The 16,514-nt window shown below is 42.6% G+C and overlaps 1 protein-coding gene across 1 annotated transcript in view; it reads right to left on the bottom strand.

The window, feature by feature from the left end:
- The window catches only part of LMNB1 (lamin B1), a 47,237-nt gene extending 30,951 nt beyond the window's left edge, over positions 1–16,286 (bottom strand). Inside the window, exon 1 of the mRNA XM_026507866.4 lies at positions 15,455–16,286. Within this exon, the coding sequence (XP_026363651.2) occupies positions 15,455–15,813 (359 nt within the window). The 5' untranslated portion in view covers positions 15,814–16,286. The remainder of the gene's footprint in view (positions 1–15,454) is intronic.
- Between the last annotated feature and the right edge of the window lie 228 nt (positions 16,287–16,514).

Genomic DNA, 16,514 nt, shown 5'->3' with positions numbered 1-16,514 from the left:
GGGCTGATCCCACAACCCCAGGATCATGACCTGAGCGGAAGGCAGACACTTAACCAACTGAGCCACCCAGGTGCCCCTAGAGCACATTTTAAATAAAGTCATAGTACATATACATAACAAAAAGAAAACCACTCAAGACCTAGTAAGCATATGACAGTAACTACTTAAAAATGAATTAGTAAGTATACTGTAATTGTGAACACTTGAAAAATTAGATTGGCCACTGAAACGGAATAAATAACTAGTACGGAACAGAAATCAAAAAGTAAACTTAGAGGTACACATACCTGGAACATAATCTGAAACTCATTACAAAATAGTTTAATTAAGTAATGGCAAATTATTGCCCTTCTGTTAACATTTTGTTGGTCACACAGGTCAGTTTATATCACAAATGCTCAGCTGAGTGAACTGTCTAGATTGGCCAGCAGCACAACTACAGGGAAAGTCCTGGAGCTGAGCTTCTCTGTATCACCTACAATGTATCCGTGAACAAAGCATCTGTGTTCACTTTCAGGACAGGAACTATGCACATGCTTGGGTTTGGTTTCCTTCTTTCACAACTGCCGTAATTTTCAGTATTTTCTCAAGTAATTTTGTCCTTGTTCCTTGATTGTCATATTACAGAAATGTAAGTACAAAGGGTTATATTAAGCAATTTAAAATAAGAGACCTAAATTACAGATGACCTCTTAGTTGGTCTAGTAATGACATTCTAAGAAAAAGGTATATAAAGGTAGTTTCTGGATATTAAATGTCATTTCCATGAAATTCACCAAAGATTATTAAACTGTATATATCCAAGAGCAGACAGGAGTTCGATAAATGCCTGCTAAAATCTACTGGAAAGGTGTGTTCTTATAGAAATCCATCCAAGTTATAATACTGACAGACTTAAAAATATAGAATTTTAAAAGCTGTAAATTTGAAAAAAAAAAACTAGACAAAGGAATATTCATGTTTCTAGAGATAAACAATAGAAATGCAAGAATGTGGGGTTTTTTATTACTGCTCTAACATGTCAGGCAAAAGAACAGCTTAAGGAAACTAGAAACAAACCACTCTCAAGTCAGTTTTAAACTCCACTGGTAATATTCTACACGGAAACACTATGCAACTCTGCTTGCTCAGATCACTTCCGAGCAACTGTGAAAAGCTATCACCGATTGTCAGGTTCATCTTATAAAAGAATAGACACTCAACAAATACAGACTATTTTCCCTAATGCACATATTGTAATATCCTAGATGGAAAGGAGATGATAATGGAAAATGAAAAAGAACAAAAGAATCCCATGCCAACAATACCCTTTCTTTGTGGAGCTGCCTCTCTTAACTCAGCACTAACATTTCACTTCAGGACCATTCTTATTTAGAAAAACAAATAAATTACCGGGGTTAAAGGGAAAAGCCATTTAGTTCTTCATCTGCAATCAAATAACAGAAATCACTCTATATGAAACTGTTCTTTCTAATCAGAACCACAAAACGAGGGATTTTTAAATCCCTCAGCAGAGACCTACTGTCCGTGGACAGTCAAGCCAGTCTGGCCCAGCTGCTGAGCTCTGTGCTTCACTGTCCCGTCAGGTTCTTCTGAATGCTGTTTGTTGGTAGCTGACCACCACTCAGCGCTAGAGCAATTATTCAGGTGACTATCAATCCAGCTTCTGAGGCTCTCCTCACACCCAGCATTCAAAATTAACATGCCTTTCATTATCTAACCATGGTTCAGATTTTAGAAAAAATAAACTTCACTTTGAATTTAAGGTAAGGATTATTATTAAGCCCAAACACAAACCTTCTGTCTTTAAACTATTTCATAATAATGGACTCAAAATGCATATTAAATATGCATCTGCTCCAACATTCATTCACCAGCTTCAATTCTGTCCCCAAAGTAGCCTCCCTTTCAAAGGAAAAAGGAATGTGATTCACGATATTTTTAATGAATTTAATGAATTTCCCTGCAATTAAGATAAATGTAACACAAAATTTCTATAAAGTCCTATGATCACAATTTCCACTAACAAGGGTCTCCTCTGGCACTAGTAAAAAGACTAAGATGCTTTTGCACAAACTCAAAAACTGCAATGGATAATTTCTGGTGGTATTAAGATTCTGCTACTCATTCAATAAACTGAGCAGTCAACAAATTAGCAACAACCTAATCAGAATCAGGCAAACCCTAACTGAAATCAAATTATAATTAGGAAAAATACTAAATAAGACTTAAAATGGACAACAGAACCATTTCTTTTTTTTTTTTTTTTAAGATTTTATTTATTTATTTGACAGAGATAGAAACAGCTAGCGAGAGAGGGAACACAAGCAGGGGGAGTGGGAGAGGAAGAAGCAGGCTCCCAGCGGAGGAGCCCGATGTGGGGCTCGAACCCACAACGCTGAAATCACGCCCTGAGCCGAAGGCAGACGCTCAACCGCTGTGCCACCCAGGCGCCCCTGGAACCATTTCTTTGAACAAGAGATTCACATATATAGTTACTTCTCTGCTTGCTTACAGGGCACTCTTAGAGCTTAAATCCTAATAAAAAATGACTTATTAGGGGAAAAAAAACACCTGATAACGACAACTGTGTGCCAGGCCATTGATCTGAGGGCTTGGAAACCAGCAGTGAACAAAATATGACAAGTCCCTGCTTTTATGGAAGGTACTTTCTGGTGGGGAGAGGCACACAATAAACAAACTAATACATGGCAGTGGTAATCATGACTTCAAAGAAAATTAAACCAGAATAATGAGTTTGAAATTAATAGTATGATCAGTTATTTTACTGGGTTTCTTGCAACCCAATCTCATAGGAAAATAGCCCCCTACAGAAGTAGTAATCATTCAGGCAATAATTATCTTAGGAGAGCCTAGAAAGTGTTAGAAAAAGGTACTGACACAATAGGAAACAAAGTCAGACACTAACCCCATCCACAAAGAGATTCCACTCTCATCAGGCAATCAATCATAAAGAATCTTAATCAACACATTAAATTTGTCAGCAACTTTCTCAACAAGCGCTAGGAAAGAGAAGAAAATACAGAGTGCTTCATGAGTACATGAAGTAACTACTGGATAAAAATGTCACACTAAACACAAGTCCATTATTATCCCTTCTAGAAACCCAACTAAAACAGCAAAGACACAAATCCATAATGAAAAAAGTAAAGAGGAAATGACAAAATTGTGGAAGCTGAACATGGATGAATGAGTGAAAATGAGCTTGGCCAACACAAGAGTGCTGAATCCTAAGCCAGACACAGGAATACTTGAGAAGTAACCTACTTTATACTACAGACACTGTTGATAACAAGAGATACCTTGGAAACTCTGAAGCAGAACTAGCTGAAAATCTACTAAGAAGCGGACAACTACTCCATACCATGCTCCCGGGCCAAAAGACCCCATCCACCATGGCAAAAGATGAAAGGTTTACTCTCTCAGCAGAGTAAGCAGAATCTTAGACCTGGCAGCTACATGACATGCCCAAAGGCGGCAGCACCACACCACAAAAATTGGGGAATTCGGTGGACTTGTACAGATGCTGACATCACCTCTCAACCTCCCTGAGTTTACAGTAAGCTCAGCAACTAAACCCCAGAAAGACGAAAACACTGACGGTGGGTGTTCCCAATGACATGATCCTGCCATTTCACCCACAATGAAGCTTGGTTAAGAAGCCCCACTCATGCACACAGCTTTCCATCAGATTCTGAGAGCCGTTTCTGAATATAAAGGGATATCCAATAGTCATACATCTGAGAAAAACTCTCACTATGGATTAACTCACCCAACGTCCATTCTACCCTCCCAGTTCTGCTTTCCTAAACTGGATTTGCAGGTAGGATTTTGGAGGAAAATTACGTACTCAAATCCATCTGTAAGTGATATGAAAGAAGTTTTGTTTTTGTTTTTTGATTCCTCAGGACTTCCTACGAAATCATGGCATCTGCAAATAGAGATAGCTTTACCACTTCTTTCCTAATCTGGATGCCTTTCATTTCTTTTTCTTGCCTAACTGCCCTGGCTAGAACCTCCGGTACAATGTTGAATGTTAAGTGGTGTGATTGGGCATCCCTGTCTTGTTTCTATCTTAGGAAGAAAGCAGCCAGTCTTTACCATTAAGTATGATACCATAAATTTTTTATAGATACTCTTCATCAGACTAAGAAGCTTCCTTTTTTATATCTCACTTAAATATTCTGATCATGAAAGAGCAGTATACTTTGTCAAATGCTTTTTATGCATCTATTGAGATGCTTGTTGCCCTTCATTCTATTAATACGGTTCACTGCAGTACTGACAGGCACAGACTGAAGCAACCCTGCATTCCCAAGATAAAACCCACCTGGTGATGGTATGTAGTCCTTATATAAGCTAGTAGGTTTGGTTTGCTATTATTTCATTTTGGGAATTTTTGCACCTATACCCATAAGGGACTGCTATGTGATATTTTTGTGGTCTGAAGTTTCTCCAAAACAGTGGTCCAACATCCAGTCTCCACTTTCCTGGGTGCTACCAGGTAGGTGTTTGTAGCAACAGCAGTGGCAGGTTCTGAATTATAGCTATACACTGTTTTTTTTAAATTCAGTGGCTCCAATGGTGGCCTCAGACATAAAAGCTCCCAGAATTTTCAGCATTCCAGGCATCATTCCAGCACCTCTAACCCTCCTCATAATATTTTCTAAACACCTGCATATCCCATATCATTTTCTTCTCTGCTTAAAATATCTGGTGGTTCCCATTTCCTGCACTGACACATGCAAAGACCTAAACAAACAGAAAAAGAAATTAACTTGGAGCACAAAGGGACTGGGAAGGAAATAAAGACTTCTGAAAAGGTAAGAGGAAGTACTGCATCTATGAAATTTAAATAAGATCAAGACAGTATAAAGAAACATCAAGAGAGTACAAAGAAGCTATGAAAAATTTTTAACGGGACAGCAAAAACTGGAAGATAAAATTGAGAACATCCAGGAGAGAAAAAATTTTTGAAATCAGGACGCTAAAAAAATCAATTTAAGAAGTCCAACATCTGAATAACAAGAATCTCAGAAAGTAATAAAAGAGGAGAAAATCATGAATAAAATAACTTTTTAAAGTTGCCAAGGACTGAAGGACATGAACTTCCAGACTGAAAACTACCACCATGTGACCAGCAAAATGGAAGAAAAAGAGATCCACATCAAGAAACATCCTTAAGAAATTTCAGAACTGGGGACACCTGGGTGGTGAAGTCAGGCGTCCAGTTCTTGGTTTCTGCAGGTCACGATCTCGGGAGTCCTGAGGCTGAGCCCTGCATCCGGCTCCACACTGGGAGCGGAGTCTGCTTGAGATTCTCTCTCCCTCTCCCTCTGCCCCTTCCCCCTCTCTAACAGATAAATAGAGAGCGAGCAAGAGCACGAGCAGGGGGAGGGGCAGAGGGAGAGCACGCAGACTCCTCACTGAGGAGGGAGCCTGACAGAGGGCTTGATCCCAGAACCCTGAGATCATGACCTAAGCCTAAAGCAGACGCTTAACCAGCTGAGCCCCTCAGGCGCCCTAATAAATAAATCTTTAAAAAAAAAAAAGAAATTTTAGAATTGGACCAAAAGAAAGATGCTACAAGCTTTTTAACTTTTCACTCATTAGTACTTCTTAGCAACAATAAAAGCTAGAAAACTATAAAGCATGCTTTCAAAATCCTTAGGAAATAACCTTTACAACTTAGAATTCTATACCCAAACTATCAATGCTCAGGCAACACAAGTAGCCTAGAGAAGAGCACAAGGCTCTGAATGCTATTTCTTCAATAACATAAAACTAATTCTTAAAAAATCCTCATGATTCCAAAAGACTTGATGTTTCAACAGTATCAAGTCTTTCTATATAATTAGATGGAACTAATGGGGGAAAAAATGCTATTTTCATAGGTAATCAAGAGGTGGTACAGGGTAGAAAAACTAAGGACAATACTCTATTGAGTTCTGTTGGAGATGACGTTCATAGTACATATAGGCATTGCTGCCGTAACATAACAGATGTGTTCCTGAAAACTCTTACATTCTGCAGACACTAGAGGAACAGATCAAATGGAAAAATCAAATTGGAACAACCCTCTCAAAACCTATGCAGTTTTGTAGCAAGAGCACCAGCAATAACATAAATAAGTAATTAGTACCTCAGGAGAGGACTTGGACAACCCTGGCAAGAAGTTTAGTGTGGCTACAGCTACCCCAAGAGCTGCTTATAAATGCACAAGAGCAGTCATGCTGGCTTGCAGAAACTGAGACAATAGAGACAGAACTAGAGCTCTGAACGTACTACCACCTGTAAGAGCAAAGGGAATGCACCTCTCTGGGGGAGGGAACCCCGGGAGCAGGCATTCACTTTTAATTTTCTTAAAATAAAGTTGAAAAGCAGAAAGACCCATAAATATAGAGAACAAAGTGTAGGTTGCCACAGGGGTGGGGCATGGGGGGGATGGAAAAAATGGCTGAGGGGAAAGGGGATACAGGCTTCCAGGCACAGAATGAATGAGTCAGAGAGATGAAAGGTACAGTTTAGGGAACACAGCCACTGATATTATAACAGAGTTGTACTATGGTATTGAAACAGAGCTACACAGTAACAGATGGTAGCTACACTTGTAGTGAACACAGCATTAAGTACAGAACTGTGAAATCACTATGTCGTACACCTGAAACTAATATAACATTGTGTGTCAAGTATACTTCAATTAAAAAATAAAAAATAGTAAGGAGTGCCTGAGTGGCTCAGTCCATTAAGTGTCTGTCCTCAGCACAGGTCCTGGGATCCAGTCCCACATCAGGCTCCCTGCTCAGCGGCGAGCCTGCTTCTCCCTCTCCCTTTGCCCCCACCCCCTCTCCCCCGCTCGTGCTCTCACTTGCAAGCTCTCTCAAATGAATAAATAAAAAATCTTTAAAATAAAAAAATAATAAAAATAAAATAACAAAATAGAGTTGAAAGTGGAACTGAAGGCTTTCTTTAACTCTGAACTCTACTCTTAATATTCAGGTTCCCCTTTACTAGAAAAAGTCACATATAAATCAATACCACCTGCAATTACAATATCATTTCTGTATTTAAAAGCCACATTTGAGCTAATTGGTGTTAAAGAAGCATTTGTAGCAACACACTGAATTAATACTTTAAAAACCAAAAACTGACCTAAACCAATCTAAACTAAAACTAATGTACTAGGAAGATAACGGGAAGAAAATACATTATGGATAATAGAATGAAGAACTTAATTCCCCATCTTCTATAGCACAAAGTCAATAATGTCATTTAGATAGAGATAAATACCAAACGAGCAGTGAAAATATATGAAGGTAACCTTTTTTTCATTAGAAGCCTTGGGAGAACTGTTAAAAGTCCTTAAATTATGTACAAACATACACTGCTGGGTAGTCCTAGGTTGGTTGGTTTGTTTTACAAGGCTCATCTAAAAACATCTGGTAGTCAGGGAAGACTTCCCTAAAAAATGGATAGAGTGGACATCTGAGAGATGAAAAGTTAACCCAAGGATGAGAGAAGTCCAGACAAAGGAAAGTGCTTTTGCGACGTTGCAATTAAGAGGAAGCATGGTAAATAGAGTTGAAAAAGGACTTCACAGTGAGGGGAAAGAGAAAGGCCGAGTACAGTGAGAGATGAAGCTGGAATCAGAAAGGAGCCAGCTCATGCAGGGAAGAACTTTGAGATAGGAAGACCACTATGTCCCAGTCTACCCAGGACAATTTCCATTCATGCCAGGTGTCCCAGCATAATTTATAGCTTCCTCTTTCACACATACAAGTATCCCTGTTTGGATACTAACTTACATGGTTACCCTGAAATTATGTAATACTGAGGGTTTTAGTCTTTATCCTAGAAGCTACTAAAGTGTTTTAAGCAAAGGAGGTGAAGTGCATCATCAGAGGAATAAGGGCTCTGGTCCCCTATCCAATGTTTTATGATATAAAGTTCAACTGAGAATCTACTTTAAATAAACCTTCAAGAATGTCTCCTTTTCAAGAAGGGCCATATGCACCCCAATGTTCATAGCAGCATTGTCCACAATAGCTAAATCGTGGAAGGAGCCGAGATTCCCTTCAACAGATGACTGGATTAAGAAGTTGTGGTCCATATATACAATGGAATATTACTCAGCTATCAGAAAGAACGAGTTCTCAACATTTGCTGCAACATGGACGGCACTGGAGGAGATAATGCTAAGTGAAATAAGTCAAGCAGAGAAAGACAACTATCATATGATTTCTCTCATCTATGGAACATAAGAACTAGGATGATCGGTAGGGGAAGAAAGGGATAAAGAAAGGGGGGGTAATCAGAAGGGGGAGTGAAACATGAGAGACTATGGACTCTGAGAAACAAACTGAGGGCCTCAGAGGGGAGGGGGTGGGGGAATGGGATAGACTGGTGATGGGTAGTAAGGAGGGCACGTATTGCATGGTGCACTGGGTGTTACACGCAACTAATGAATCATCGAACTTTACATCGGAAAGCGGGGATGTACTGTATGGTGACTAACATAATAAAAAATCATAAAAAAAAAAAAATGTCTCCTCTTCAGAGCCAACATTCTTGTACAAGTGACCTCACAATTTTTCTTCCCACGCCTTAATTATCCCACTTCCTTTGATCCCACTGCCCTTTACTAGCATTAGGCACTCCTCACAACCAACAATAATCTCCCAGCCACCGAAGTTAATAGATACTTTTAGGCCTTATCATACCAAAACTACACTAGCATTCCTTCATACATCTCCTTGCCCCATGACTCAACCCTTGCTCTACTTCTCTAATACTTACCACCTCCACTGCAGGTTTTCTCTTCCCTACCTAGTCCTCCTATGTAGATGTTTTCCATGCTTTTGCCCCACTTCTCTTGTCTTTATTCGCAAATATCACCCACGCTCCTAAAACTATACCTGCATTCAAAGTCTCTTCTCAGAGCTCCAGGAAAGTACTCTAGGTTGCCAGCTAACATCTCCACCTAGAAGTCCAACAAACACCACTCATTCAGCACTAACCGTGAGTAGGTCCTCTAAACCATTTCCTTATCCATCAAGCTTGGGGCGCCTGGGTGGCACAGCGGTTAAGCGTCTGCCTTCGGCTCAGGGCGTGATCCCGGCATTATGGGATCGAGCCCCACATCAGGCTCTTCCACTATGAGCCTGCTTCTTCCTCTCCCACTCCCCCTGCTTGTGTTGCCTCTCTCGCTGGCTGTCTCTATCTCTGTCGAATAAATAAATAAAATCTTTAAAAAAAAAAAAAAAAAAAAAGAAGTTTTTTTAAATGAAGGGACAGTAAAATTGGCTCAGCATCAGCATCGTAAACAATCCTACAGCATCCATTATATATGTTATATACCAGCGAGCCCCCATCACCACTTTATTAATTAATTCATAACTCAAAAAGAAAAACTTTAGAGTTAATTTTGTACCTTTTCACAACAAATGAGGAATAAAAGATGCCTTCTGGAACCTGATGAATCCAGTGAACTTAATAAAAAGCAGTCATTTTAAAAACACAAATCCAAGCGCATCTGGGTGGCTCAGTCAGTTGTGTGTCCAGCTTTTGGTTTTGGCTGAGGTCATGATCTCAGGGTCACCGGATCAAGCTCTCTCCCTCCCTCCCACGCTGCCCCTCCCACCACTCCTACTCATGCGCTCTCCCTCTAAAATATATAAATAAATAATCTTTAAAAAAATAAAAACACAAATCCATATTCTCCTATACGTACTTCCAGAGTTTCTAAAACCTAGAATTTTTATTAATTCATTTGGTGACAAAACCTGACCTAAATGGACATGAGACTATTTTTAGTCATCTTTCTCCACTAACTGTAACTATTAATATCTTTCCTTGCAGAAGTATCTGTTTCACAATGGAGTGCTACCCCCACCACCACTGGGGGTATCCTATAGTACATGCACATTACCTTCTTAAAATGGAAAGTGTTTTTACTTCCAGAATACACCTGGTCTTAAGGATTTTACATAAAAAACTGTGGACCCATATCACTGAAAAAAAATATGCATCTACAAAATTAGTTACTGAACAACTGACCAACAAACTTAATTCTCTTATACCTAGCTTCCCTGTATAATTAGTTAATACTGAAATTCTGAAATGTCAATCTTCCCTTTTTGTTTAAAGTTCTGACTGATGGCACTCATCATCATTCTTAGAAATTCTTCCCCAAAAAAGTTTTCAATCGATATAAGTAGGTTTGGAATGAATCAGAGTAGCTATATCTTAGATCTGAGATGTTTTTCTGTGAGAGACCAAGTATATGGAATCTATCGTCAAATTCTCTCCAGCAGGACCAAGCGTTTCCATGAATTCTTTTGTCGTTGAGGTACGATGTGTGCTAAGGAACCAAAAAGGGACCAAGTAATTTTACAATCTATAATTTCTTTTAAGATTATTTGAGAGAGAAAGAGCAAGAGAGAGAGCATGGGGGGGGAGGCCACAGAGAGAGGGACAAGCAGACTCCCTGCTGAGCAGAGAGCCCCAAGGTGGGGCTCAATCCCAGGACTCTGGGATCATGACCTGAGCTGAAAGCAGACACTGACCGAATGAGCCACCTAGGCACTCCTGGAATCTATAATTGTCTTCATCCACCTACATGATATACTAATTACAAAGATTCTAAATAAAAAAATAAAAACAGAAATAGGGGCGCCTGGGTGGCTCAGTCGTTAAGCGTGATCGGCCCAGGGCATGATCCCAGGGTCCTGGGATCGAGCCCCGCATCGGGCTCCCTGCTCCGCTGGGAGCCTGCTTCTTCCTCTCCCACTCCCCCTGCTTGTGTTCCCTCTCTCGCTGGCTGTCTGTCAAATAAATAAAATCTTTAAAAAAAAAAAAAAAAGATTAAAAACAGAAAATAATTCTCAAAGAGCTAAATGGACCCAAACAGATGAAAAATTTCTTCCTTTTCATCTAATGAAATATACTTCAATTATTGGTTAAAATTAAATGAGTTCCAAGATTTCTACATATAGGCATTAGCCGCCCCACTATACCCTAAAAAAAGGAAATTAAGTATGCCACAAAAAATAAACCTGTAGCATCGAAGTGAACTGGGAACGGATCATCAGCAGACATTCCAACAAATTTCTAGAGGATGAATAGTATATAAAAGTACATATTACAAAATATGCATAGAAGGACTACAGGGGAAAGTGAGGGAAACTCAAAATGGGGCCATTAACTCATGGAACAGCTTTACACCTGATCCTCCTCAGCATATCTTACCCTAACTGCAGGCTTCCCAACAAGTTAGCCAAGAGCACAGCCCATTCATATACAGAGGTCCTAATTTGTTCTTGCATTAGAAAAGGCAGGGAAGGAGCCACCTGAGCAACTAAAGCAGTAATGCTCAACCATTCATTTATAAACGTTGGCAACCAAGGATCATGCACATGACAAAAATCACTTGCAAGAAAAAAACTAAACCAAAGGAAAAAGAGATAATCCAGTGAACAGATAAGAATTTTAAAAAGAAAATCCTAAGCATTTTCCTCAGACAAAATAAAGAAAATAATGCATCCTTAGAAACAGAAACAAAGTGAATTAAAGAGTATACCTGTACAAAAAGGTTTCTTGGAATTAAAAGTATGACTTCAGCCTTAACAATGTCACTACTGAGCTAGAGAAGAGTCAGAGTAATTTCTGAAAATGGGAAAAAAAAAAAATTATGAGAGAGAAGCGTTCAACATCCCCACCAGAGAACAAAGAAAACAGAGCACAGAAAGGTACGAAATAAAGTAAATTTCCCAGAGCTAAATAAAGATCACGGCTTTAAATGGAAAGAAACCACTTGTAACAGTAAGGGTGCATAATGGAAATACGCATTCCTAGGCTCATCTCCATGCAATTTCAGAAAATCAGGATAAAAGAAAATTTCAAAGCTTACACAGAGGAAAAGCAAAAGCAATTACCAAAAGAAAATGACTGTGACTGCCATCAGACAGAGATTACAACATTGGACACTAGAAGACAATGGAGCAATATGATAATTCCCAAATTCTGAGGAAAAAATGTTGAACCAGTATTCCATACCTAACCCAACTATCTATCAAGCATGAGACAAATTTATTTTCAGACACACAGGACTCAGAAAGTTTACATCCTGCCAACTTTTCTAACTTGCTTAAGGGTGTTCTCCAACAAAATGAGGGAAGACACCAAGGAAAGGAAAATATGTCATCTAGGGGGAAACTGGGTCTAAACCAGGTCGATTCCTAGGATGTCATCCGCACAGCATGTCTTGAGAGCAGAAAGCTTCAGAGGAAAAAAAGATAGTTATGTAAAAAATATTACAATTACATATCTTTTTTTAGTCAACAAGAAAAATGAGAGGCCATTTAGGGACAAAACTGTACCAAAAAAATCCGGGTTGGGACACCAGAGTGGCTCAGTTAATCCTCTGACTTTGGCTCAGTTCCTGATTCCAAGCTCCACACTCAGTGGGGAGTCTGCTTGTCCCTCTGTCCCCTCTTCCCTCCCCCCTCATGTATGAGCTCTCTCTCAAATACATATATAAAATCTTGTAAAAAAATTTCTTTTAAATATGAGGGTTAAAACCTCAAACGAAGTAAAATGTGACATATTTTGAGCAACTGATGGCATGTTAGAAAAGAAAATGCATCTGATGCTGACAAAAGGAATATATATACAGATTTTTAAAATGTATTTTTAATCGCAGCATATTAGAGGATATCTCAGAGGATATTTTCAATTTCCAATCCCTAAGCAGGCCTTCCTTAACCACACCATCCCTTCACCTTCCTTTACTTTTTTTTTTAAAGATTTATTTATTTTAGAGAGATCACATGCACATGTGAAGGCGAAGAGCAGAGGGAGAGGGGGAGAGAGTCCCAAACAGACTCTGCAAAGAGCAGGGCTAGATCTCACTACCAGATCATCTGAGCCAAAATCAAGAGTCAAACGGTTAACCGACTGCACCACCCAGGTGCCCCACCATGCTTTATTTTTATTCCTCTAGCATCTGCTATTACCTAATATTATACCACAAACATTATTTTATTGATTCTAATACACATATTCTTCACTTTTTAATCTTGCTGAAACTAGCATGCATCTTACAATCCATACATACCATTTTTTCCACTTTAACTGACAAATAGACACACATCACTGGGTGTAAGTTTAAGGCATACAGCATGATGGGCTGATTTACATATAGCGTGAAATGATTAACCCAATAGGTTCGACTAACCTCCATCTTCTCAAATAGATATAAAAAAGGGGGGGGGATCTGCTTGTGATGAGAAATATTAGAATTTAGCCTCTTAATTTTCCTATATATTGAATGCCAAGATGACTTATAGACATCGTGTTATACATTACATACCTAGTATTTATCTTATAATTGTGTGTAGGTTTTTACTCCCTTCCTCCATTTCCCCCTCCCGCTCCATACATACCATTTTATAACTATAGCCAGCCAGGTGGCAGTCTTGTTATGGCATGAAAAACCTTCATTAGTTAACTTTTGGAAAGATTATAAAAGCATCAGCACCAAAATGCTTCAGATTTGATGAAATAGGACCTTTATCCATTTGCTGGGTATCGCCCAGCTGTACTCAGCAACATAAGGTCAGTAATTTATTTATTTAAATGCATTTAAAAATCTCTGTAGTCTCTGCGTATAGAACAGTGGCTAGCACATAAGAGATACTTAATCTGTCACATTTTAACATCTCTGAAACAGAAATGGGTCCAACAGGATGGATCTTACACAGCTGGTTCTAATGCTTTTTTTTTCGTGGTACATACAGTAATGGCAAGTCATTACAAGCAATGGCATCCAGGACTTGAAGAAATTCAGTAACAAATTACAAAAATTGGACAGTACAAAAAAAAAAAAAAAACGGAGAGTGGTGTGAGTGAAACCACCCATTTCAAAAGATGACTCCAAAGGTTGGTAAATACAAGAAATAGAAAAATAAGATTACTGAGTTACGAAACTAAACACCCAAATAAAAACAAAAAGAGCTAAACACAATTGCCTCCTGGAAACAGTAGAATGTCACCCATCTTTCACTATAAGCCAGTCTACAATTATTTTTTTTATCAAGTGCACTTACTTTTTATGAACCCTTTCTCAATTAATAAGGAGGGGAAGTGAGGATGCACACATACAAAATCAGAGAGACTGAGACAAGGGCGTTCGCACAGATACAGACAGAAAGACATTCCTGGGCAAACAGAGTCAAAGTCAAGAGTCAAGCATCTCCAGCAATTTCAACGGACAATGGAGGATGGAGACCATGAGTTTTGGAAGCAAATTTACGAAATATCTAAAGCAAGACATCAACACTAGTTGCGTACTGATTACAATTATGCCATTTTGCTCATCAGAAAGTCGAGGTAGGCTCAGCAAAGCCTTGCCAAGCTTATCCTTATGCCCCGGACTGAAAACACAGACCCCCCCTTACGTGTAATAATTACAAATTCAACCTCTCCATAACACTTCGTACTTAAACAGCAATCCTTTCACCTGCCCTGGCCTGTCGTGAATTACAATGACAGACGCAGGGGGGAAAGGTGTCTCCAGTACCAGAAAGACCAACTGACTACATTAAAGGGGTGCACAAGCTCGGGGAGGAGACTGCTGTTGGGGGGTAGGCAATCCGCGGATCAGAGAACGGTGGCCATGACAGGCAAAAACCCAGCTTTCGTCGTCGGGCCCACAAAAGCACCCAAGGGGACCCGCGCCTGACTTCTCAGAGAGAAAGGTCTCCCTTCCTCCGAAAAGCTAAAGAGCTTAAACACTCAACTTGCCCCGGGCGGGCAGAGGCGCGCAGTTCAGACCCCGCCCCTCCCTCCCCGCCTCAGACAGGCGTAGAAGGATTGCAAAATGTCACAGGGCCCAGATTGAGCGCGCCAAAGCGGGACCCACCCCCGGGAGACCGGGACGCCGTAGGCAGGTCCCTCCCCTTCCTCTCTCCGCCCGCGCAGAGCTCATTCATTCTTGAGGCGGGCAACCCATCTTCCCCGGCCGGCTATCCCTGCACCGCAAACCCAACAGCCGCTTTGTCTCCGGCCGGGCCGGAAACCGGAGCGCGCATTCGAGCGCGCGCCCAGACGCCACCACCCCGCACCTGGGGCCCGCCGGGCGTCCCCGCCGGAGAACCCTTCTACATCTCAGGGTGCGAGGCCCGAAGCCGGCCGCTCCTCGTTGGCGGCCTCAGGTGCGCGCTTCGCCCGGTCCTGTTCGGTAGCTGGGAGACGGAAATGTGCACCCCGGTCGCACCGTCTCTACAATTCGAGCCCCCTCGGCGACCCCTGTCCCCGCTAAGAAACACTCGATTCTCCTTCCGAAGAGCGTGGGCAGCTGGCCCAGCTCTCCCGCCCCCGGGCTGCGCCCCCCGCCCTTTTTGTGAGCAAACGCGGCCGCCAGGCGGGCACTCACTTGAGGACCAGCTGGTCGTGCTCGGCTTTGAACTTGCCCAGCTCGATCTGCAGTTTGGCGCGCTCGCGAGCCGTGTCGTCGAGTGCGCGTCGCGCGTCGGCCAGCTCTGTCTCGTACAGCGCCTTGAGGCCGGTGAGCTCGCGGCCGCGCACCTCCTCACGCTCCGTCACCTGCAGCTGCAGCGCGCTGTTCTCCGTCTCCAGGCTGCGCACCTTGTCGATGTACACGGCCAGCCGGTCGTTGAGCTCGCGCAGCTCCTCCTTCTCCTGCAGCCGCGACAGCCGCGTGGGGCTCAGCGGCGTAGCGGGGGCGCTGGCGCGGCTGCCCGACCGCGGCGGCACGGGGGTCGCGGTCGCCATGGCGGGCGGCGGGGCGACTGGCGGGAGGAGCAGAGCGGAGAGGCCGCGGGCAGCACGGGACACGGAGGGGGTGCAGAGGGCGAAGCGGGGACCGAAGGCACAAACCGACGACCCGCGCCCGCGGAGAAGCCGGCGTGGGAAGGGAGAAGCACCTGGGTTGGCGGGAGCCGGGTTACAGCACAAAGGGCAAAGGGGGAAGACTGCCAGTCAATCGATCGTAAAATGCCCTTTGTAAGAAAATACGCACACACACTCACACACACAGTCGGGAAGATTCGGGGCGAGGGTGACCGGGAGGGCCGAGCAGGGTCCGCGCGCCGCCGCCGCCGAGTCTCCCGCCCGCAGCACTTTGTTTCCTCTCAGGCGGCGCGGAGCGGCGGGGTGGGGGGGGGGGGGTGAGGGGGAGGGAGCAGGGCGGTGGGGGGCGGAGGTGGCGCGGGCAGTGGCGCCGCACTCTCCAACATGGCCGGCGCGCTCCGGCACCTCCACGTGACCGTCGCCGGCCAATAGAGGGCCGGCGGCGCGCTCCGGGGCTCGGGGGCCGGGCCTGTAAATTCAAAATCGGGGCCTCGGGCAACCGTCGGCCTGGCGCGCGGGGCTGGGCGTGGCTGGGGAAGGACTGAGGGCGGTGGAGTGGGGCGCCGGGAACTGCTCACCCGGCGGCCCAGGGCCCAGCGTCGGCCGGGCCTTCCTGCCACCCC

This window comes from Ursus arctos, unplaced genomic scaffold (genome assembly GCF_023065955.2).
Source record: "Ursus arctos isolate Adak ecotype North America unplaced genomic scaffold, UrsArc2.0 scaffold_5, whole genome shotgun sequence".
NCBI classification, from domain to species: domain Eukaryota; kingdom Metazoa; phylum Chordata; class Mammalia; order Carnivora; family Ursidae; genus Ursus; species Ursus arctos.
The sequence above is the reverse complement of the archived record's forward strand: the minus strand, read 5'-3'. Positions and strand labels throughout refer to the sequence as shown.